General features: G+C 37.7%; 1 protein-coding gene and 1 long non-coding RNA gene across 8 annotated transcripts in view; one reads left to right on the top strand and one right to left on the bottom strand.

Annotated features, from left to right (window-relative positions):
- Positions 1-1,487: 1,487 nt before the first annotated feature.
- Positions 1,488-25,623, top strand: part of lmx1bb (LIM homeobox transcription factor 1, beta b) — a 54,164-nt gene continuing 30,028 nt past the window's right edge. The window contains exons 1-3 of the mRNA XM_053624776.1: positions 1,488-2,192; positions 2,548-2,673; positions 3,363-3,549. Of these exons, the coding sequence (XP_053480751.1) occupies positions 2,604-2,673; positions 3,363-3,549 (257 nt within the window). The 5' untranslated portion in view covers positions 1,488-2,192; positions 2,548-2,603. The remainder of the gene's footprint in view (positions 2,193-2,547; positions 2,674-3,362; positions 3,550-25,623) is intronic.
- On the bottom strand, positions 10,734-24,583 carry LOC128607688 (uncharacterized). Of its 7 annotated transcripts, XR_008385936.1 has the most exons (6): positions 24,318-24,583; positions 23,337-23,531; positions 20,240-21,332; positions 18,562-18,700; positions 18,261-18,384; positions 16,337-17,562 (listed from the first exon to the last, which is right to left on the bottom strand). It is a non-coding gene; the product is annotated as an uncharacterized LOC128607688 (long non-coding RNA). The 7 variants fall into 7 exon arrangements; XR_008385941.1 differs by lacking the exons at positions 20,240-21,332; positions 23,337-23,531 and adding an exon at positions 10,734-11,277 and having other exon boundaries at positions 17,261-17,562; XR_008385939.1 differs by lacking the exon at positions 20,240-21,332.

Here is a 25,623-nt window from a genome sequence, read left to right as displayed (position 1 = left end):
ATTTTCTTGCGTATACTTGGACATTTTTTTCCACTGGATTTGAACCCTGCGATAAATAATACCACGTAACGTTAGGAAGGAACCTGGATCCTTTTTTCCCCCCTAACATAGCAGTTTTGCAGGTTCAGAATGCAGGGGAAAACGAAGTATGACAAAGACTTTGCATTGAAAGCAGACTAGGAGGAGTGCAATGGATAGCCTGTGACATGTGTGAGAGCACACTGAGATTGGAGGAGTGCGTGATTCTCGAGTGTAACTGATAGAGTGAGACAGTATAGTGCACTGAGCTGAGTGTGGAGTGTACGGTGTGGAACAGAAAGTCATTCGTGATGGAATAGTGTGATGGATAAGCTAAATTATGCGATAAATTGATAAAGAGTATGATGGGTAGAGAGTGATACGGATATTTTTAGCATGGAAGTTTGTGGGGGAAAAGCGCAGTGAATTGTACATTTTTTATAGGGCATAGCATTTTCAAGGACAAGACAGTGTTGCATATAACGGTTTAACATATTTTAGTTCTGGCATTTGAATTGAGCTTTTTGTGGTGGGGTAGAGATGAATAGATGAATGAATTAATGAATCAATCAATCAATCAATCAATGATAGGCCGACATAAATAAATAAATAAATAAATCTAAGCTAGTGAATCGCAAAACCATATGAGATTAATAAAAGCCCTTAAAACAATGTTTTATACTAATTTTACAAGCGAGGATGTTTCTTGTAATTATGATATATATTATTTGCATTCCTTTTCTATAGTAACTATTAATAGCATACTTTGTTATTAAAATTGCAGTGAGACTTTTCCGTCTTTAAATGAAACCTTATTTTAATGAGAATTGGCTGTATTTCCAGTAATAATTTCGGAGGGAAATGCTCACGATTTATTTTATATTATTTAAAATTTTAAGGATGTATGTATTTATTCTTTATTTATGTGTTATTTTTTTAAAAATTATTTAGTTGTATTTCAAGACAGGGCACATACTGTCTTTTAAATACATACCCCCACCCTCACTCTGCGCGCGACGTTTATCAGTCTTGATCGCCAGGTGCATCTAAGACAGAAGGTCAGAAGGTTCGAGGCTCCGTAACGCATACAAAGGCTGAAAGTGGCGAACGGCCCGTGCGATGCTCCACTACCTGATATCAAAGCAAGCTTTCACATAGGAAAAAGAAAATAACTTCGGCGCACCTCGAAAAATCCCACAAGAATATGACCAACAGAGACAGTGGTCCAGTTTTATGATTAGGCCATGTGATTATGATTAAATAGCAAGTAACGGCATTATTATTATTATTATTATTATTATTGTTGTTGTTGTTGTTGTTGTTGTTGTTGTTAATAATATAATATCAAAAAATAGAATTGATAATAATAATAATAATAATAATAATAATAATAATAATAATAATAATAATAATATCGTTGTTGCAGTTGATAATAATCATTATTTCTCTGCGCTACTGGATTTCATATATTTGTGCAAAGTTCCTTTCATTGTTTTAATTGACAAGGGAAGAGATAGCTCCGGTTACTGATGCTAACCGTCGTTATATATTCTGTTACGGCGTCAGTACATGTTTTTGCTGCATGTGTCAAAATCCATTTCCCAGAAATTTCAACTATAAATGTTCGACTCGACTCATTCTCTCTGCCTACATAATTCTTCTAGGATTCCAGTAATTCCAGGATTTTTCTATCTATCTATCTATCTATCTATCTATCTATCTATCTATCTATCCGTTGCTTTCACATTTTAGCGTCTTTCCCCGTCTTTTGCTGGCTCTTTGGTCTGGTGGTGCGCTTTTGGAGGCGGACCGGCTTTAGTTTCGGCACTCGGCACCAATCGCGTCCTGGCGGCAGTAAATAGGCTGAGAGTGACGCGGCAACTAAGGGGAGGGCGTATTCCCTCACTTCTACCTCAGTTTAGGGCTCTCCTCAGCGCTAGGGACCTGAATGGCACACTGTTCACACTGTGACATCTCAGACAGATTTCCTTTGGATATTTTCTCAGATATTATCTCTCATTCTATCATTGCTTTCATATTTTCGGTGTGTCGAAGCAACTTTGCGTGCGCTGTACAGAACGAAAGGATCCTCCTATTGCAGTTCGCCATAACGCGGCAGGGATACAAGCTTTGTGCTAAAAGCGCGTCTAACCACCAGCAGCCCTAATTAACAGGTGATTATCGGCGCGGATTTATCAGGTTTGATGTACTCTCGTCGTGCCTTTGTTGTTGTTGTTGTTGTTGTTTTAACCAAAGACAGGTTTTGATAGAACAGTAATGTTAACGTTGCTAACTGCACTGAGAACTTTCAAAAGTTGGCCATTTTAGCTACATGCACAATAGCGTTGAGATACTGATGTTGTGGCCTTTTATTGGAATGTGACGTTAGGGTAAACATGACTATATATATATATATATATATATATATATATATATATATATATATATATATATATATATATATATATATATATAATGTGTGTATATGTATGTATATGTATGTATTTTTCTTTACCGATATTGCAACAGGTCCTGAAGTAGAGGAGAGGCGCTTCTCAGCGGGAAAAGAGTCTCAGAGCTTAAGTATGTTGGACGGTATCAAAATTGAAGACCATCCGCTCCGGAAGGGACCAACAACTCTTGGAGTTATGCTAGGTAAGCCTTTGGAGCTTGTTATATGTAAACTAAACATCTCCGTGGAGCGTGAGTACACGTTCTGCTTTATAGAATATGCAAAATGCTTATGTAATTTAACACTGTCCAGTTATTCGCTATGCAGTTATCTCAGAGACTGTTCAAACACCTTCTTGCATCCTCTCTTCTGGATATTAAAGCTAGTGAAATGACTCTTATTTTATGGCAACATTACCTTAACTTATGCATTCTGTAAATACAACATACAAATTGCGGATAATATCTAGCCTATATGTTGTATAATTATTATGCCGTGTTTATTTATGATTCATTAAATTTACCTAAACTTAAAACGCCGTGTTGGCCACTAATTTATTTGTCGTAATATCAACATGCATAGAAAAAGAGAAAAGAAAAAAGAAAGAAAGAAAAAAGGTGCGCACATCTGAAGCGCTATTTTAGTTTTGGCCTGTTTAATCAGAATTATCTTTTTTAATTTAGCAAGCATTTGTTAATATAATTTACTTACAATTAGCATCTTAATTTTACAATGATTATTATTGGAACAATAAAACCCGTTTGCAGCGTGAGAGCAACGATGAGTCAACGTCGGCCTTCAGATCTAAATGTGCGTGCCTTTTCTGTGATCGATGCATTGATTATTTGATTTAAAAAAATAAGTAATATTGCGCGATGTGTTTTGTGTGCAGGCTCGGAGTGTCATCAGCAGGCGGTGTGTGAGGGTTGCCAGCGGCCCATAGCCGACCGCTTCCTGATGCGCGTCAACGAGTCCTCGTGGCACGAAGAGTGTTTGCAGTGCGCCGTGTGTCAGCAGCCGCTCACCACCAGCTGCTACTTCCGAGACAGAAAACTCTACTGCAAACATGACTACCAACAGTAAGGGCAGATGGCTTATTATTTCTAAAGAAAAACACCCTTCCAACCATTCAGTGGGCAACAGAAGTATCGTGGATTCTGTTTGCTTGTTTCAGTCGAATGTTTCACACACTGATCTCACTGGATGCCGTTTTTTCTTGCTTCTGATAATTTGGCCATTATTTCAATACGCTGAATGAGCGTACTTGAGTTAGAAGTACGGTTACTGTCAAGGTCGTTGTAGTGCTTCCAAGAAGTGTTTTTTTTGTTCTTGTTGTTCTAAGAATTTTTGTTAATATTGTCGCACGTGAGTTTCATATATACTTAATTTATATAGTTTAATGTAAATTCATTAATACAGTTGAACATTTTTATTTCAAAGTGTATGCCTAGGTTTGCGGGTCAGGAGGTGGAAGTTATTTTTACTAACCGAATACCGATTATTTCACCACTTGATCAGCAGTAAACAGTCTGTCCGCAGATTGCCATTAACGGTAAATTGTTTATACACAATTTGCGACTATTTTAAACCGACTATTTTTTGTCTGTTTTTTAAAACAACAACAACAACAACAACAACAACAACAACAATAATAATAATAATAATAATTTTAGAACCAATAATATCTTTATATATATATATATATATATATATATATATATATATATATATATATATATATATATATATATATATATATAAATGACAGTAGGCCCTACGTGGTTTATAGGCCTATATAAACGGGTCAACGATTTCCTTTTTTTTTCCGTACAGTAATCCATATATACTGTTTATTTTCTATCTATTTTGTATAGCCATCCCATTGTTCCTTAAATTGTTAGGGTGAGCTCTTGGCTAGGTAGCTAGATAGCGCGAGTGAACTTGTGTAATCTGGGACAATTTTAGTAATTTTCTCCGACGTTTTTCAGTCGTGAAACCAAAATTTAGAAAATCATATTAGGGCGTTCTGAAATAACCCTGATGCTATCTAATCATATCAAAAGGGGGAAATAGCTATAATACTCCTATGCCTATGTAATTTACTTTTAATTTAATTTAATTTAATTTAATTTAATTTTATGTCTCAAAATAGTTTCTTTCCCTGATGCAGGCCTAATGATTAGGAAATCTTACATCTGCCCAATTTATGCAGTCCAAGATTTATATGTACATTTTACTTATAATCTCTAAATTTAAACACCTGTTTTACTCATGTGCTTTAGTTTATAATTAAATTCAGTTTTAATTACTATTTAATTACGTTTCTTTTAGGATTATATAGATAGTGCTTTTTGCTGTTTAATTTTCCTATAAGCATTTTAAACGTTTAGATAATCAATATTTTAATGAAATACTCTGTAAGCCTATTTTAATTGCATTTTGAATAATAAGTTGTCTTGCATGCATTATCTTCCTAAGTTTTTTTACTCCACAAATTATTTTGAGTTGTAGAATATGTAAAATGTTGTAACACTTTTCGACTGTGTATTATTAATTGAGACAATATAAAGATGACTAAATAATAATAATAATAATAATAATAATAATAATAATAATAATAATAATAAATGAAAACCTAATTTCACCAATTTAGCCAAATATTTATTTGTATTTTTTTATTGTTAGGCCTGTTGTTACATGCGTATTTTGCAAATTCATCACAATTATGAGCAATATAATTCCTGACAGATTTATACCTTTACGATTAAAATGAGCTAAATCTTGTGATTCACTTTACCATAACTTCCATGTTGGTGTGTTCATCTCAGTAATAGTACAGCCACCATTTCGCCCACACGTTGTCTATAATAAGGTTTGGTGAAAGCAGTGTTTAGAGTAATATATTAGGACAGCAAAGCTAATTGTCCACGTTACCACCCAACCCATCACATCTCTCACGGACATTTTGGCATTAATTATAGTTTCAATAGCAATAACTACCTTACCACGTAGTCAAATATTACGCAACTGAAGTGCTAGGCCTGTAATTTTGCTGTTTTTGTTGTTGTTGTTGTTGTTGTTTGTTTGTTTGTTTGTTTACTATCGCGTAGTAAGCTGTGTGCTCAGATCGCTTTGTGTTATAATATCGCCAAAATAAGCAACAGTTTTGCAGTGCCAATACTCTAGGTAATAAAGCAAAATATGCCGAACAGTTTGCGGGAAAGAGTAATGAAGAAGAAAACCATGGTATTTGTTTAAGTGTTATAGAGTTAGAGGTTTTAATACATCGCTGCGCATTTAGCGGAATTACGAGGAGCTCTCTCCTTAGTACCAGGCAATAAACAATAGACTACATGTATGGCATGACTTTGTAGTGGATCATTCTTCCAGCATGGCTAACATGGCCGTGAGCAGCGAGCGGTAACAGGAGGAATTTCATAGCTGAAGCTTTGCTGTCCATTGCCTTGGTGATGCTAGCAGTGCGGAGGCTCGTCCAGTTTAACTCCCGAGGGATTTTTAAAGCAGGCTGCTGGTGCAAGGTATGTGTCTGTGTGTGTGTGTGTGTGTGTGTGTTTTGCGTATATGTGTGGTACGCTACTGTCTGTGTGGGTTTATATATATATATATATATATATATATATATATATATATATATATATATATATTCTGTGAACTCTTTATGGGCCCAAATTTCAAGTGCTATTGAGGACAGCTGGGTAATAATAGGACAGAATAATAATAATGATCTCTCTCTCTCTCTCTCTCTCTCTCACACACACACACACACACACACACATACACACGACAGGACACGCCATGTCAGAACCAGTGGGATCACTCACGAACACATGCACTCTAGTCTCTTCCACATAGCTGCAATGTATTTGTTTATTTTATCCGCAGTTACCGACTACTTTGAGATGTAATTGGCACCTTTTTGACTTTTATTACATTCATTTAGGTTGTAGGCTTGTCATCCCGCAGAGCGCCCGTGGCTCAGCGCGAAGCGTCCTGGCCGTTTGGTTGGAACGCTGCCTAATGACATTCCAGCATCAAACTGATTCATGCCCTGTAATCATGAGCACCATAAATCACAACAGTGGGCAAACGGTCATATTCACACCTCTCAGACTGCTCTTTGCAGCGCCGCGCTCCACAGGCGGGATTTATGGTTGCGGCCCAACATCTCAGCTCATCGCTATTAAGAGACGACTAATAATGGAATGGAATAATGACACGCATTTTAGAATTTTCCAAACGAAATTTGGAATATATATATATATATATATATATATATATATATATATATATATATATATATATATATATATATATAGGCTAAACAATTATTTATTTAGGCTGTTTATGTAGTCTTAGTTTTGCCACCAGTTAAGTAGGCCTAATTGGGCTAATTTTTCATAGGAAAGGGACAGTGATGATTAGCGGCATGATTAATTAGCACTGTAAATGATAGTTACATTCTAATATCACCTATTACACTGACTCCTCCCCTGCGCCATGAGCGCGCGCTAATAGGAACAAGGCAATTATTATCCTTATTTCTATAAAGTCCAAACGCATTGTTAAAGTTAAGTGCAGACGATTTAAAGTTAATGTAGGCTATAGACCTAGGACTATTTAGTTAATATCATCGACAGCAAAACATGTTAAATTCAATCAAGTTTTTGTATAACGCTTTTAACAATGGGCATTGTCCTAAAGCAGCTTTAAAGAAATATATAAATCCAGGATGGAGATTTTACGTGTATGAATTTATCCCTAATGAGTAAGCCAGGGGCAAGGGAAAAACTCAATGAGTCATGAATGTCAGTCTAAATAGCCTATAAATAAAAGGTGTTTCTCTGATCGGTTAAAGCGGCATATATTCTCAAAAATGACAGCGACTACCCTCCCCCATTCGATGTCTTAATTGGATTAATTGTTAATTATTTCGAATTAAACTTTTCATGGGTGGTTTATTTTCCTACACATAAATTTTTATATCAAGTCACCTTATAAAACAACATAACAACAATAAATAAATAAATAAATAAAATACTACTACTACTAGGCCTACTACTACTACTACTACTAGTAATACTAATACAGTATTATGTGATTCAGGTTTTCCCTGTACCACAGTGCTGCAAAAATGGTTGGTTTATATCTGTTTGCATAAATTATATGCAAAGGGAGCAACACTGAGTTTACACACAGTTGTGACTCTTTCTTCCATCAATGATAATTTCATTTTTCATTTGTAGACATGTATAAAACTGATATTTAGTATGGTATTATCTGATACTGTTATTGCTATTGGTTGGGCTGGACTTGTTAGGTCCACAAGCATTTTTTCTAAGAGGGTGAAGCTGTGAATGCTGTTCCCTGGTGTGCTGATGGGTTTATTTTAATGCTGAGGGGGTGTCCTCCTGCCATGTGTTGTTTTTAATTAGCCCTGTTGGTGCATGGGACACAGTGTTAGCGCTGACGAGGATGGATTTAGGTGCTGGCTGTGTGTTTGTTGGATTACCAGAGCTGTGGATCCTTGGATCCTCCCAACAGGACACAACCAACTACACACACACTAGCCTTTTACCCACAATGCCCTTACTGTCTAATAATATGTCATTCCTTTATGCACTTTTGAGCATTTTCCAATACAAGCTGTTACTGAATTAGTTAGTGAATGGAGCAGATCTGTTTATAGTAAAACCAGTAACTGCCAGGAAAGTTATACATGCATGAACAGCAGCAAGGAAGACAAAGAAAGGACACTGCTTTTAAGTTTTTACAGCAAAACATCAGTAATAAAGAGATAATGTAAGCGATATGAGTATGTTGATGTTGCTGCAGTTTGCCTCAGCTCAGTGCTCTACTCTGGGCTGCAGGTTGAGGCTCAGCTTGACTGTTCTGTGTCAACATCGGTCCAGTCTCTCTCAGCAGCATTAAAATAATGCAATCATCTCTTGACGAGTCTTCTTGTAAATCTTCACCTATATGGCTTTTAAACCTGTTTATGTTACTGTGTTGTGATAGTTTTTTTTTTTTGCATTTGATACTGAGAGGCATTTCTAGAAAGAAGAGAGGGAAAGGTTAATGGTAGTAGTCTAAAGCAGTGAAGAGCTTTTTAAAAATGAGAGCTCTTTTATTACTAAATACCTTACAGATTGTGCTAAAAATTACTATGGTTGCTCCACAGAGCATTTAATATATGTAAAAATGTATTTTTTTGTATTAGCATTTTGCATACCATTTTGATTATATCTTTTGGCTTGGTCACAGACTTTTCACTTGGGCTTCTTTGATTGAATAGTTTTACATTTAAATTTGTGCACTGTTTGCATTAATTTTGTCAATCAATTCTGTTAACACATTAAACAGCAGGATTGGTACATTCACAATTTTCAGCACTACTTGTTTTTACAATAAATCATATCCACATTCATCTGTATTATATTGATAAAACTACTCGTAGTATACCATTTTGGATAGCTGACTTCAAATTGTCCTCAAGATTTAAAAGACGTGAAATTGACAAATTGAATAATTATTGCTTTGAAAGTCTTTTGCTGGACAGCTTAGCAGCATAGAAAAAGCATTATTTTTACTGACTGACTGATTGACCGATACACCATTGTTATAATGCAAATCCTTGAATATGTCTTGGGACATCTGTACAATAATTAGTGGTACACCTAAAACATGGTCTCATATCCATTGACATAATCTCTGAGAAATGGTGCACGGAAATCCTCTACTTCCACTTTTCACCGGTTTACTATTATTCTGTGGTATATCATATGGTAGGATCGTATAGTAGTTTTTTTTTCATAAGCAGTCCACTGATTGGTCAACTGAGAAGTAAGATTGTAGAAAATGTACTGTAGGCGAGTGTGTCCCTGATGCTAATGCTTTTCAATTTCCAGTGTTTTGCTATGGTTGTTATGCTAAACAAATTGTTGAAGATAAGATAAGATAAGATAAGATAACCTTTATTGATCCCATACTGGGGAAATTCCCTCGTTACAGCAGCTCAATTACACAAAAAAACAGATAGGAAAGAATACACATTAAATAGGAATAGAATTGAAATAAAGTATCTAAAAAATATATACAATAAGAATAGAAAAATAAGAATTAAAGTAGTAAAATAATAATTATAATAATGGTAATATGTACACTATGGACACCTCAATGTATGCACAGATGAATACAAATTTGAATATATACAGATGAGTAACACCTTGTTTATATACATGAATGGATAAATGGATTATTGCTCAGTTAACAGTAGAAGGGTGAGCAATGTTTAATTGCAGGTTTTATGTGCCTAGTCTTAATAGATAAAGTTTTTTTGCATTCTTGTGTTCTTGCCCTCATATGATCATGGGCATGATTACCTTCCAGAAGTTTTTCTCAGATGGTACTGTAGAATGTACAGGGTGTCTGACAAGTGAGACCCAGCATTCCATCTCTTGCTGTGGTTCAGGCTGATGCAGTACTAATGCCCAGGCTTCCAGTACATTGCTTGTGCACTCTGATTTTTCACAGGGATGCTAGAAAAACCTTGCATATGGGTACCAAGTTGCACCAGGCCACATGGCCTGGCCAGGTCTTGCTTTAGCACCCTACTCACACATTCTAACAGAACATGCAATGGCTGCTCACAGGGTTTGGGTGTAGCTCCAAGCACGGGGCTCACTTTGACACTGTCTTGTCACGTCCTCACAAAGTACATAACAGCTCCAACACACACACTTGCTCAGAGGCACATGTTAAAAGAGCCAAAACACACACTCACACACACACACACACACACACACACACACACACACACACACACAGAGCATCAGTCTGGAGCATGTCTGGGGTGTTGATATGAATTTGGTGACGAAGGCTGATTTCCCATTTTTTATTCTCTCTCTCTCTCTCTCTCTCTCTCTCTCTCTCTCTATCCTTTCCATATCATAATGAGATTAGACTCTCTGCAGCAGTAGTGACTGGTCTGAGTGGCAGAGACCTGCTTGTGTATCCTAGGCTGACTGACTAAGCCCTCGTTTGCTTTGTCCTGAATGGAGGGTCTGGCGGAAGCTGTTTGCTCTAATCCCTTTATTCGTGTCAGGGGAGAAAAGAGGCAAGAAGAGGGTGGAACGGGAAAGTGATCTGGAATAGCATTGCAATGGCTGTGCCTTCTAAGCCCTCTCTCATAGCCAAGTGAGCATGAGAGAGATCTTATTAGACATACACACCTACACCTACACCCACACTCCCACACACAAATACACCCACCCACCCACACACACACACACACACACACACAAATGTCTATTCGTGTGTAGAGAGTAATTTAAAGATCTTACGGAACATAAGGAACTTAAAGAACATGTGGTGTTCGAAAGGGTTCTACACAATAGCATAAATTATTATTCATATATTTAGTGTCTGTATTTTGAATCTCTTTCAGACAGTGAGAGTCTTTATCTCTGTGTCAGCATGTGTGTGTATTTTTGTTTGTCCACATCTAAATGGTCTGGGAAGAACAGTGGCCCAGACTGGAATAAATATGCCCCTCTTTTCCCATTTCTGTGTACACGCAGCCCTTTTCATCTTGGGCTTAGTGTCTTCCATGCTGCACACTTTCTCTATGCTAGAAGTAATCTTTCTCCAGCTGGAGCACCCAACAGCTCTTTATTTACTCATTCAACTGGTTGGAAGTCTGTTATACTGAGGACCAGATGCACTGAAACCAATGAGATTACAGCAGCTGGACAGTTTTAGCTCCTCTCTTCAGCAGACTGGAGTACATCCTAAAGCAAGAAACACAGAAAGAGCCTAGTGACCTGAATTCATCTGGCCAAAGCTTATTTTCAAATATCAATGTAGACATTGAATTCCTAGAGGTACTATAAAAAAAAAAGTTTAAGTTAAGAAAGTATTTTTGACAGAGATTAACATCTTGTAGGTGCTCTGAAGGTTCACAATCATGCATATAGCAGATGTCCCCACCTTGTTTCATTTTCTAAGGTCTCTTATGATACATACTACTTATGTAATAATACGTACTACTTCCTATTAATAGAATCACTCATGTCTGAAAGAGACTGGAAGGCTCAAGAACAGGAAATGTTCTGTCCAGCCAAAGAAGAATGCTGAGTGTGTGCGTCCGGGGGCAAATCCTAAGCCCCAACCTCAGCAGGCCATCAAGAACTCTAACTATGCCTCTACCATGGCCTGTGGTAATAGAGGTGGTGGGATGTTTAAATAAACTGAAAGAACAACATTTAGATCAGTGAGAACCCCAGAACCTCCAACATTTTCTAGCCCCAACCCTCTGGTTCATTTCTTTGTGGGGTTTGGGAATGTGCTGCCGATCAGCCCATCTGAAAGTGGACTAGGAAAAACAAATGCAAGTGCAAAACTGGAGTGTATTGTGTTTCAATGTCTCCCAGTCTCAGCAGGGCAGGGTGCCCCCCTGTGAGTGACTAAAATGATTTGTACTGTGGATCGACTGACCCATGGCAGCTTCAAAAAGCAGGAAGGGGAAATATTTGGAAGATAGAGTGGTTAGGAGGAGTGGAGGAGTCAACAGGAGGCAGAGTGATGGGAAGATGAGAGGAGGATGAGTTGCAGAGGGAGGAGAGAGGAGGCCTTATGCCAGTGATAAGCAATTTTACAACTATACAGATGTTTGATTTACAAAAGTGCTTGGCTGGAAATTTGGAAGAATGAAACACACAGGCCAGTCAAAGATCATTTGATACAAGAATGAGATCATAGGACTGATAGGAGCATAGAATTTTTCATTTCCCAAGTAAATGGAATAATTCCTCAAGTTAAAGGATTTTGTTTTTGTAGTGATGGTTGTTTTGGCTATGTTCTGTGTGATGTCAGCCTTAGTTCAGATCCTTGTTTTACCAGTCGAAAAAGAGTCGCCATCTTTTTCATGCCAGAAATATGGACAATCAAAAAAGAAGAAAAGAAATAAGGAAAGATAGTAAGAAAAGTAAGAAAGAGATACATCCTAGTCCTGAAAGGATGATACCAATCAGTATTGGCCTTTTCCCCCACTCATTCTCCCTCTCTGCTCCTCTCCCCTAAACTCCCTCATCCCTCCTAGCTGCTTGCTGGAGGAAATTCCTCCACCTAGCAAGCAATGCAAAGTTATCTTCTTTTCTTTAGCAAAATCTGAATAAATCGATAATATAAATTTAAAATGATCTTCATTAATTCTAGAATGCCATATTGACAGACTTGGGCATCAATGACAGTGAGGCTAATTCATTCATTCATTCATTCATTCATTCATTTGTGCTACTTTTTTTCAGTCAGCTGCAAAACAAATGACACATAATGAACACTGAAGTGTGGAATATTTTACAAATAGAAAGAGGACCACCATCACAAGTTTGTTTTTATATAAATATATTTATTACATATATAGATATAAATATATAAATATATTTATAAATGTATATCGCTTTTTTGTTTTGGCTTTAGATATACCATATATATATTGACCCAAACTGATCCAATTTTGATAAGCTTAACCATTAGCTGGCCAGATGGATCAGAAATGCTAGCACTAGGGAAAACTGAGTATTATTTGTAGAGTTGTTTGCCATTTCATAGCAATATTGTGAAAAGCAGTACTGGCATTCTAACAAAAAAACAGATGATTACATTGATAAATTTGTTGCGTTCTTCCAGCTTTTGATTTTGCACTTTTGTATGATCAGAGCCTAATAATCATTCCTCACCTTTCTTAGCATATAAATAACCAAAAAAGGCATAAAGCAGTCCTTACATTTAAATGAGTGCTATATGCAGACACCAATTCATCTCCCCACAGAGTGGCTGTCCAGTCCTGCTGTTTCTGTCGGGTGTGTGAGCATCCCGTTCTCCTGAGGTGGGCCTCTGTGTGTTTTCAGCCGTGAGGAGTGTTCTGTTAGCAGGGGAAAGCTATCTTGACCCCCATAGACCCTGAACATGAAACTAGAGATGGTGTGTGTCACTCGGATCTCAGCTGGAATGGCGGTGGTGCCATGACCCAGGCTGCACAGTACAGCATGTGGCAGGCTCCTCTCAGTCCGCCTTTCTGGTCTCTCTGTCTGTGCACAGTGGAGGAAAGGCCACCATGCCAAGCCACCTGCGGCTACACGCATGTCTCAAAAACACCTCCATCTGCACACTAAGCAGCGTGCTGACAACGTTGCTTAGCACCATGTTTTTCTCACTCTACACATAGTTTGTGAGTGTGCTTAGTGTGAAAGTTCTCTTACTTTTTTGCTTGGGGCCATTTACATGACAATGTTTTCAACTAAAAATGGAAAACTTTTTATGCGTTTTGGCTGTTAGTTTACACAACATCATTTTGGGGACTGAAAATGCAAACTTTTGAAAACGGGTTTCAGAGTGCAAGTTTTTGAAAGCTATGCCGTTATTGTCTCCGTGTAAACATACAAAAACCTAACGTAAAGAATGTAAAAAAACAATTTGTGAAAACAATGACGTCATGTGCACGCACATTACGTGTTCAGTATATAGGCATACGTGTGAGAACTTCAAAACAATGCGTGAGACTTTCAAAACTACAATGGCGGACTACAGGACTGTGTTTGTGATGCTCAAGATTTTGAGTTTATTGACACTTTTCCAGCAAAGTGTAGATTTACATCATCGCTACTACAACCAGCGGAGACGCTTTTGTTATATACGCCAAATTATTAACCCACATCTATTATAGGGCAGTCTTGCCCAGATCAATATGGTGGACACTTTTACATGAATGCTTATGTGTGAAGGTGTGTAGTGTTTCTTTACAAAGTGACATTGCCAACTACTGACCTGGCAGGCATAATACAGTGTTTTTAGTCATTTTCGCGAATCCGTGTGAACGGGGATTGTTTTGCCAACGTTGTCGTCTGTATGTGAACCTTTTTTTTTTAAATGCAAAGGAAAAACTTTTCCATTTTTAGTACATCGTTGTAATGTAAATGTTTATTTGGCTGGTTGTTTATTTCCTTTTTCTGACAAGCTTTTTCTTAGGAATGTTTACAATATACTGCCTTGCATATCAGTTTGTATTTGTTCACCTACACCAAAATTCTATATACCTGGCTGGTTTTTTAATAACAAAAAAGTAACACATCAGAAGTCTTAACTCAGTTGTTTGTCATATATAACAACATTCCCATGTGTGAATAAGTTGCCATAGAAGTTTTGCAGACAAAAAGCAGCTGGTAGGGTCTGTTAATGGTTTTATAAACCAGTATTTAAGATGTATTTAGGATGTCTTTTTCTGTTAGTCTATGTCTTTCACTTTCTGCCTATCTTATTTTTCTCAGTTTCTGTGAAAAATTGTCCAGGCTTTCATCAAAAGCATTTACAATATTTATCTCTCTTCTCTCCACACATTTACCAATCAAGCTTTCAAGCCCAGCTGGTCTATGCACAGTAATGAGTCATATCCCTCAAAGATATGATGGTAAACATATCATAATCACCATAATGACAGCACGTCCAACAAAGGAGAAATAAACCCGCTTTATAGTGTTAAGTGCTGTAATGTTGTGCTATCAAATGGAGCATGAAGGCATGGATAGAGGTTTGTGCTTTCACTCTCAAGATCCTTTTCATGGCTTTTTCCTGTTGCCATTTCCCAACCTCCAAGCAGCTTCTTGTCAGTCAACCATGGACCATATTTGCCTTCTGTTGGTGGTCAGTGCTAAACCTATATACACTCTGGCCATATACATTTAATCACAGTGACAAATGATGAGTTGGCATGGTCAATTAAGAAATTGTAATAGTAATGCTTGTTAAATAGTTACATGAAAAAGGGGAGAAATATGCTTGAATGTGAATGGGTGGTTCACTTGGGGTGGGGAGCAGTTAGTTTTTGAGGGGTGGTGCCTCTCTGTGCTACCCATTTGGCTCCGCCTATGATGTTGTCTTTGTTTTAGAAACCTGAGTAAAAATCTGTTCTGGCCCCACAAGGGAAAAGAACATTAGCTGAAGTATGTTTCTAATCCTTATTAACATTCTCCATAGTCATGCATGAAATATAGGTTTTGTACCATGTGTTTTTCTTTTTCTCCATATGTATTTTTCGAAAAGAGACTCACTACGTGCACTGCTGTGCATTATTTCATTAGGTTTTAAATTCACCACATCTCTGAGAAAGTGAGACTGAAAATCTCTCTCTCTCTCTCTCTCTCTCTCTCTCTCTCTCTCTCTCATGTATCTCTTGTATCATGGCCAGTGATGTCATAATTTTTTAGTATTCTGTTGTTCCTGAGAACTTTGGTTTTTATACAAAATGAAAGTTTCGTTGTCCAGTAAGATGAAGTCTAACGAAAAATATCATTGTCCAAAGTTTGCCATCATGAATCCACAACATTGCAAAGAAAATATTAGTCTAGCAATGTATATAATCTTAATAAAAAGCTTCCATTTTTATTTCATTCTAATTTGCATGATATATTGGAAAGAGGCACAATATAATTGTGTCATTTCCTGTGTATTTGTTTAGCTGATGTTTTACTGTTTGACCACTATGATCACTTTCTCCCCTTCCTATTACTTTGTATGGTAGAAAAAATACCAAAATATGAGGAGCCATGAGAAAGTGGCTTCTGTAGGCAGAACATTGCTCCTATGACATTCGTATCATCTTTCATAGATTTGTCTAGCTTAAAATCCCCTCTTTTTCAGATACTTCAGGGAAGCTATAAAAGTGAGTTAGTAGTTCTACGAAGACTAACTTGCATATAATGGTACATCACAGATTCCAGCTCCTGTTAGTGATGGTCATTAGCTGACCATCGAGTGCTAGTGCTACAGGCAATCTCCAAGTCCTTAAACAACTTTGAGGATATGCAGAATTTTTTATTTGATGTTTCTGCATCCTTTTGGAGTGAAGAAGGTCCTGAGCTCTTCTCTTTGGCTATAAAGGCAGAACTCTGATATTATGCTGACGGCAATTCTGCCATGTTGTGGTGTTTGATGTTTTTCTGCGCAGGAACCAAAGTCTTTTGAAGCGTGGGGTCCGTGCAGTCCAAGAGTGGTTCTGCTTATTGTTATATGTCATTCTCCCCTCAGCAGTGACCAGCAGGCCCTGATGTGCCCATAACATTTAACGGTGCCTTGGCAACCACAAATGGAAACTCTTACTTTGCCCCTGCAATCAATGATCGTTTGAGTCTCAAGTTGCATTTCTTGCTGTATTTTTTCCATCTCTGCTCCTTTGTTATTTACAGTAATTATTTACCCCCTTGTCTTTGATATTTGTAAGCAAAAAAACATGTGGCTCTAAAACAGGATAGCAAAAAATGTTTTAACTTATCAGGATTATTGATGAGATAAATAAAACAGGAAGGAACAACAACATTTGTCTTAAGTAATGCACAGTACCCTGTATATGCTGCATGTAGGAGCATGCAGGGAAAATGGAGGGGACATGGCAGAACGTGACTGGATGCTGTGGTTTGATGATATGGAGAAAGGGTGGGTGTGGGTACGTCTGTGCATAAATGTGTGTGAGAGAATATGTTTTCACTGCAGGCCTTTCGGTTTTTTATAACAAGTTTTGGGTGCAGGGTCTGCTTTGAATTACTCACTGGGATACTTTAATGATAAACAATTCTGTCTTTGTGTCCCTTATTAGGGCAGCATTCCTGTTGAATATACTTTGCTTCCACTTTACTATTGTACTTCCATTATTCTATATGCATTCTCAAAATGTTTCCAATTGCAAAGTAAATACCTGATGAAATGAGTAATGATTGTTACCTGAATAATGTAGCATGTGGAGAGCTGACTTTGTGAAGGTCAGAGAGAGCTTGCTCTGAAGTGAGCAAACATTCTTCAGCATGTTTATCATGTCTGAGCTGTCTTCCTCCAAAGAGAAAGTTGCCCTGCAGTGGCAAACCACCAGAGGCTGGTGAGTAATTGCAGAAGCGGCTGACATTTCAAAGCCCCAGTGGAATCACAGTTTCTCAAACACATTCAGGTGTTGGGCTGACTCCACAATGGCACTTGATAATTCTGCCATGCTGATGACATTTTAGAATGCTGGGGTGCCATTTTGACTACTGTTGTATTGATCAAACATGGCACAGACATGGAAAATAGAAGAAAGAATTTAATCAGGACTTTCCCAATATAGTGAGTTGAAATTGAAGGTGTTCATCATCTTTCCAGGAACAGGTAACAAATTGGTAGCAGTCTGGTCTGGAGAGCTAATTGACCGATTTATCCAATGCATGATTTGATTGTGATTCAATACGTGATTTCCATGCAGATGTCTTGCAGGAAACCCAAGAAGCACTAAAAGTGTCAAACGTAAGTAACCATTTATGTGGGAGATGAATAATGCCAACAGGATCAAAGAGTCACTAAAACAGTGATATGTAAGGAAACAGTAAAATTAAACACTTGATTTATTTATTTATTTTTTACTTCATGATGTTTATCATGTTGGCATTCTTCCACAGGTCATTCATCAGGGACTGCATGCCTTTTAAAATTCAGTATTTTTGTTATGCAGAAAAATAAGAGACTTGTAAAAATAGTTTAAATGTAAAAATGCAACGATGTCTATTCTTTTTCAGGGTACCTTTACCTAAATTCATAATATTGTCCCTTCGTAGGCCTGAAGAGTTGACAAAGATCTTGTTTTACAGTTTTTTTCTTTTCTTTTCTCTGCCACTGCACTCTATTTATTTGTCATTCTTTTTGTAATAATCTGCTACATGCATTATGTGTACTAGAGAAAAAACAAAGTCCTGACCTGGATTTAGCACCTGCAGCAGCAGATCATGCATATAATAGTCCTCTGCCAGCAGCACCAGTCGGGCCCTGGACTTGGTGGCTAGATGTGCAGCATCTGACCCAGCATTACTGTTAGACCAGCCCTGGAGAATTTACAAAGAACAAAAGGAGGGCTGCGTATTAGTCATGCAATAGTAGGCCTTGCTATTCATATGCCATCTCCAACACTTCATTTGGCAAACAGTGTTTTATCTCTACATGTTGTCAACCATGCAGGATTAAGGCAATGATCTGCCCTGTGTCATTGATCTTAGGCCCACCTTGGCTGCATGTGCACTAGCTTAAAAATCTGGAGCTGTCCGAGGTTGCACTGCTATGTTGTCTAAATACCAGGATTCTGGGTGTTGTAGGGGTTGCAGTTCTTAGATTCGAGGCCTGTACATTCTGCTTGCTAGTTTTCTGTAGAAACAACACGATTAAACATTATTTTATGTGATTCATCATAGAAATATTCATAAATGATTACTTCTGTGATAACACACAAGCATGTGAAATTATTGTTGATTTATTAGAGCTTTAAGGCCACACAAACCTAAGCAATGCAACAGGCCCACATAATGAGAATTTATTTGGAATAAGGATTGAATGGGATTTCTTTCAGTTGTCAGATGGAGCATGAGTGTGAGTGAGGACTGGACTGGTGCTGATTGATAGGTGAGGAGCCCTTTAAAATCTTTGACCTTGTATTTCAATCCATCACTTAAACTCTTTCCGTTTTAATTGGTATTTATTGCTTGTGAGATAAGTGTGGGAAGTAAGCCAGCTCTCTTTCTTACTGATCTATGGGGTGTGTGGATGTTGCTAGTGTTGTGTGATTATGTGAGTGTTTGGGATTCAGAATTGACTCCGCTGTCACTCCCCTGCTATCCCATACTGAGGTTATCTCTCACATATTATTTTTTTACAGCATTTTTCCTTCCTTGATGAAAACGGCAACTTACAATGACTTATTTCCACATACAGTTTTGTGTGTGGAAATAGCATAATACAGTGTTGCATATTTCCACACACAATGTCCTCACACCACATTTAGCCATTAGTGCACTTCAATCATTTGGATTTTAAGGTCATGCAAAACACTAATTTAGAGTTATCTGAGAGTCTGACATTTTACAGAGAAGGTGTTTGTGGGATCCTCCCAACACAGATGATGCACACATTACCGTGTAGTGGCAGAACATTCCAGACCCAGCTATGTCCGTTCTCAGCCTAAGGGGGCTACAGAAGAATCTAACTGCTTTGAAGTTGCAAATATTTCCCCTTCTACTGTTTTCTCTCTTGCACATTCTGCTAAGTGTGTTCCCTCTCCTTTTTTCCTTCTCTTATTTTAACTTATTGCCCTACCTATTTGTCACCTGTAAGAAGATGGTGAGGATGACGGATTACCTCTCTTAACATTCACTGGCTTTGTTTTGCAAGGATTAATGACTATAAAAGAGCTTTCTCTTAGCACAAACAGACAAATCGGGGCATAAATTAGATGACACTGACAATCCAAAAAGCATTTGGCCAACCACCAGAAAATTTTTGAACATGATTTTTAAAAGCTATTTTGATTTATTGATGGGCAGTGAGGGATTATGCAAGCAGGACTACAGTATATATTATATACACACACACACACACACACACACACACACACACATATATATATATATATATATATATATATATATATATATATATATGATTATTTAAGCAAAGTGAACCAGGATTACTTCCAAAAAAACATAATGAAGTGCTGTTGTTTTTACATGGTCATCATATAGAAATATGAATATTTAATCTGTGGTCTGTGATTATCTGCCTTGATTAACACCGGATAAGAGGTATATAGTTGAACCTATGCAAGAGCTATGGTTCCTTTTGGCTTTGTCAACTTTTGTTGTCAATTCGGAGAACAAAATTCTCTCTCCCTCTCTTTATTAATCATTTGACCTGTGCTGTGATACTCTGGTGGGATACTTAGATGCGTTTAGCCACGTCTGCGTCTCTGGACCCGCAGGCTGCCTCCCTCAGTGCCCACACCAGAGCCTCCATTATTAGCTTTGGATCCAGAGAGAGTGGTGGCCATCTTTTTCGCCCCGAGGGAGATCTGCAGCTGGGATGAGAGATGAAGACAGGCAGGAGTGGTGGGGAGAGGAGGGCTGCATGTGCTGTAATTACTCGATTGATATTCATTCCACAATAACCTTGTCACTGCTCATTTGCATAAGGGCTGTTACCCCCTCACGGGGAAGCAGGTGAGCAAAGACACAGAAGCTGAGAGCCACAAGACTTTTGCTTTCTCTTTTAGTCCATCTTCAGAAAGGAGTAACCATGTATTTAAACTGGCTGTCTAATGTGTATGGTGCATTTCAGGAGTCTAAATCAAATTTGGGGGATCTGTTCTTAGATCTGTTTTTAGCCATGCTGTTTGTAAAATTGGTTAGTGAAACTGAGCTTGGTTCTGCATAGGTGCCAATAGCTTATTTAATATAAGCACTATGGCATCACTATGATCAGCAGGTAATGCAACACCACAAACATCCATCAAACTAAGACTTGGCGCTTTACAATGCGCACATCAATCCAGTTTCCTCGAGGCACCTAGCATGCTGGGTAGGTTGTGTGGATGTGTGTGTTTGTGTGACTGATCTTCCATCTTTGCAGCACAAGGTATTGGGGATGTTTATTTAATGTCACTGATCTTTGCCTTAGTGCCAGTGTGATGAGTATTGGTCATTTGCTGTCTCTGTTGTATTGCTTTTCTTCGGCAGGCCCTGTCCCTGTCCCTTCCCTTTAGAGTCAGACTCTCAGGTTCCACATGATTTATTGCTGTCAAAAGTCAAGGATGGTGAAAAAAAGATGGGTTGATGAGTGTGTGTGTGTGTGTATGTGTGTGTGTGTGTATGTGTGTGTGTATGTGTGTGTTGGGGATGGAGGTTGGGGGGTGTGTATTGTGGCAGTAAGGAGAGACAAAAAAGGGGTGGAAGGAGTTGAGAGAAAGTGTCCTGGAGTGCAGTAGAAAGAGTAGCGACTCCACGGGGACCTAAACAAGCAAAACATAGACAGTTTAGTCAAATCTGAACTGTTGAATATTTAATGGAGCCAGGAGTGTTTATTTAGTTAGCCTGTCGATTTTTAGTGCACTGTCAATAGCAGGTTCAAGCACTGAGCCCTGATGATCTTTAGTGTCTCTGTTCCCTAGGGTCCAGACACTAAATGCAATTATGGAACCCCCCCTCCTCTTTTCACCACCGCAATGTGTTTGATATTTTTACTGATCTAATTTGCAATCTGGTAGTTTATTGTTTGGCATTTTAGTGGTGCTCAAGTGGCGAGGCAAATTTGATTTCACCTCATAATTCTTTATAACATCATTAATGCAGTTAGCACACTGGAGCAGGTCTTAAATAAAAACATGGGAATCTGTCAGTGGATGGGCACATCTCTGCTTTTATTGTCTCTCCTCACACTTTAAATCCAGTCATTCAAATTTTAATTAAAAATTGTCACCACTGTTTTTTGTCATCGTAAAATATGACATTACTATAAAAATGTGTTCTGTCTGATATGATGTAGGTAATGTTTAGCAAATATTTTGGTGAGTAAAGACAAAACTAACAGGACTGAGACAATTGAAGTACTTTATAGAATTTATACACAATTAAGAGGTATGTGCACAAGATTTTTTTTATTCCCACTGCTGCCTGCTTCCAAAGGAATTCTGACCCATCTTGATTGCTCTAGCACTTACTTTTGTATGTACCCACCCACAATATTTTCTTAAAGAAATTTGGTTAGTTTTACTTTTACTTTTTAGGTTAAACAGCCTAATAATTTAAAGAAAAAGCAGTTAATGAAGATGAATAAATGAACTTGGTAAATAAATTTTACAGTGCCACGGCATGTGCAATAAACCCATTTGGTAATCAGCATACCCTGCATTTGTTGTACTAGCTTCGTATCTAACAATCCACATAGAAGTAAAATCCACCAACTCCCTTTTTTTTGGTTGGTCTCATGGGATGCAAACTTCTATTGGCATGTACTTAAGATATTGTCTTGTAACTAAGTTAGGTGGTAGAATTTAGCTGGAAAATTGGGAAAATTATAGCAGTATGTGCAATATAATAATGATGCAACAGAAGACACTGGCTTTAAAAAAAAAAAGCATGGTTTGAGGACACTAGCCTAATTGTGATTTAAACCATGCAGGTTGTGTGATGGTAGCTACTCAGGTAGTAGTGCTAACATTAGAGGCTCATTCAGTAGTAGTTTTATATGGCTGATGTACAGGGCTCTTGTAAGGGATCTGTTAGCTGATGATAGATGACTGGCAAGCCACCCAAGCCTGAGCCTTTCCTCACTTGAGAGTCTGTCAGCTTCTTGAGTGGATGAGCACAATTAGCGCTGAAACCAGAGATCAGGCTAATCTGATGGCATGCTTGAACAACGGAGGGAGGGAAAGGGGGTGGGGTGAGGGTGGGAGGTGTATTTGGTGTGGGGGGGGGGAGTGTTGGCCCTTTGCAACTAACTACAATAGAGAAAAGTGTTGGCTCCTATCTACAGAAATAGTGAAAGAGAAAAATTCCACACCATTTCAAAACAATATAGATTTCATCTGAAATCTCACAGAGTTTGTATACAAAAGTACTGCAGTTTACTGTGCTCTCTACAGATGTTCGATATTCAGACTAATCATTTATTAATACATCACAAAATTTCTAACCGCTGTGTTTGAAATTATCCAAATGAGCTAACTCAGTTTGTTAAAAATGGGTGAAGAGTTGGTTTACTGGTGTGTGTCTGTGTTTGCACGTGTGTGTGTGTGTGTGTGTATGTATATGTGTATGTGTCTGTGCATGTGCATGTGCCTGTGTGTTTCGAGTTCAGCGCGGGGCCGGCGGTGCACATACCATGTGTGAGATGATATGTCGGGCACGTCACAGCAGTACAAGTGTGTTTCTTAAGTTAGCTACACATCAAAGAGCAGCAGTGTCATTGCCCGTCAGCATTGTGTGGACGTGTGTGTGACTTAACCTGTTCTCACCTGATATATACCTGCCATTGCTTGAAGGATTAACTAGGTGTAATTGAAAGCCTCTTTGTTGATAGCTATTTTAACACCTTGAGGTAAAAGTCAACCTTTAGACTTATTAGGAACGCTGCATTTAAGTGTTATATGACTGTGGATTTTTCATAGACTTTTCCAATGCCCCGCTGCATGAGGCTGCCATTTATTACACTGTAATATAATGAGAGGGGGAAGAAAAGAGAAAATAAACCACAAAATAGCACCAGCCAAAACAACAAAGGCACCACATAGTGGTAGGATTACTGCCTGTCAATGCCTCTTTTCTTTTCTGTTATATATATATATATATATATATATATATATATATATATATATATATATATATATATATATATATTAGGGATGCACCAATATGAAAATTCTTGGCCGAAGCCGAAACCGAATATAATGAAAAGCTTGGCCGAAAGCTGAAGGCCGAAACCGAACACGTTTTTTTTTTTTCGCCTTTTTTCCATTTATTTTGCCATTTTTTTTCACCATTGCATAAATTAAATAGTCAAAATGTGCTTTTTACTATTTTGTCTTGTTTTAAAAAAAAAATTACAAAAACTATTTCAAAATATTTATTTAACACTGAACATTTTTTTTCATTCCAGCAGGCATAGGCTACCAACAAGGCACAATATAATTTAAATAAATAAATGAGTAAAATAAAAATATTTTTATGTGGTCAACTTTGAGCCCCCCTTGAATAGCCTTTCTTAGGCCTATAACTGACTGCTGAGAGAATGTAACACTCTGTAGCCTACAACTAAAAAGTGCATTAAAAAGTGCATTGACAAGAGTGCAAAATGGTTCTATTCGGTTATATACGGCTGATTATATTGGGGATATATACCGCTCGCGTCCCTGTACACCTCGCGGAGTATTATAGTAGATATAGTATAGTTAGATACGTTGTTAATGTTATGTTCCCTTAAATAAATACGTCTTTACCTGCTTTCGTACTCTACTCCCTTACGTCTCGCGACGTAACAGAATACTCCGGAACAGAAACAAAACAAACGTGCATGTGTCCACAGTAAACAATGTCACGGTTGTCAACATCTGAAGAGCATGAGCTCGTGCACGTAGCACGTGCATGCGCGCGCCCGCTCATCGCTCCAAGCGCGTTGCCGGAAGTGGAGGTCGTGAAATTCGCGCGTCTCACTCTGGTTGCTAGGCTGTTTGGCGCGTCATCAAACACGTCATTGTTCGGTCAAATTTATTCTGCCTTTTCACTTATTTCGAACACCGAAAGTGCTTTTTTTGCTATTTTCGGCCGAATGATTTCGGTTGCCGAACATTCGGTGCATCCCTAATATATATATATATATATATATATATATATATATATATATATATATATATATATATATATATATATATATAAAGTAAATTATTTCATAAGATTATACAATAAAAGTGCAAAAGTTTTCATGTTATAGTGACTATGAAAATAGGAATACCTGAGAGAAAATTAAAATAACCCTGTTCAAATAATTTGCTATGCACTTGTGTGAAGTAGGCAATTATACAGATTTCACCTATTTTCTAAAATGTGTGGCTTTAAAATAATATAAATAATAAAATTTAAAAAACACATTTTTAATTTGTATATAGCTCATTATGTGTTTAAAAAATAAAAAGCCATTAACAACCCTTAGTCTGATGTCTTTTTTTTCTATTTATTTATTCATATATTCACACATTAGTGTTTATGATTGGGCGAAAGCAGGCATTCTCTTTTAAAAACAGTAAATATAGTAAGCATCATAAATAGGTGTCAGCATAGTAATTACTGATGGAGTGGTTTTTTTAAATAATGATTGAAGGTGAAGAATTTTTACTATTTCTTATACCTTTATTCTGTGTTGATTTGGGTAGATATTCAAGCAAAGATTTCTACATTTTTTAATTGCAGTACTGTGGATTCAAGCTGCAATGAGAAGGCCAGTAAGAAGGGAGGAGGGAAATGTTTACTGGATTTTGACCTTTCATGCTCCCTCATACACTGTCTCTTCCTTTGCTTAAGAGATTTCATTTTACTTAATATTTTCTGTCCTGACATAGCACATTTGACTGCATAATGAGGGATGACAATTAAAGCAAACCAAAGAGAATCAGAGGCTCTTGGTTGCTGGCTGGTGGCAAAATGGAAACAGATGTGGGTTCGAGGGTCTCCCAGCAGGGCCTCTGGTGCCCACTGCCATGCCCACATCTTCATCTCCACACAGTGACACACACCACGCTGGGAAATCAC

This window comes from Ictalurus furcatus, chromosome 5 (genome assembly GCF_023375685.1).
Source record: "Ictalurus furcatus strain D&B chromosome 5, Billie_1.0, whole genome shotgun sequence".
NCBI classification, from domain to species: Eukaryota; Metazoa; Chordata; class Actinopteri; order Siluriformes; family Ictaluridae; genus Ictalurus; species Ictalurus furcatus.
This window is presented reverse-complemented; position numbering and strand designations above follow the sequence as displayed.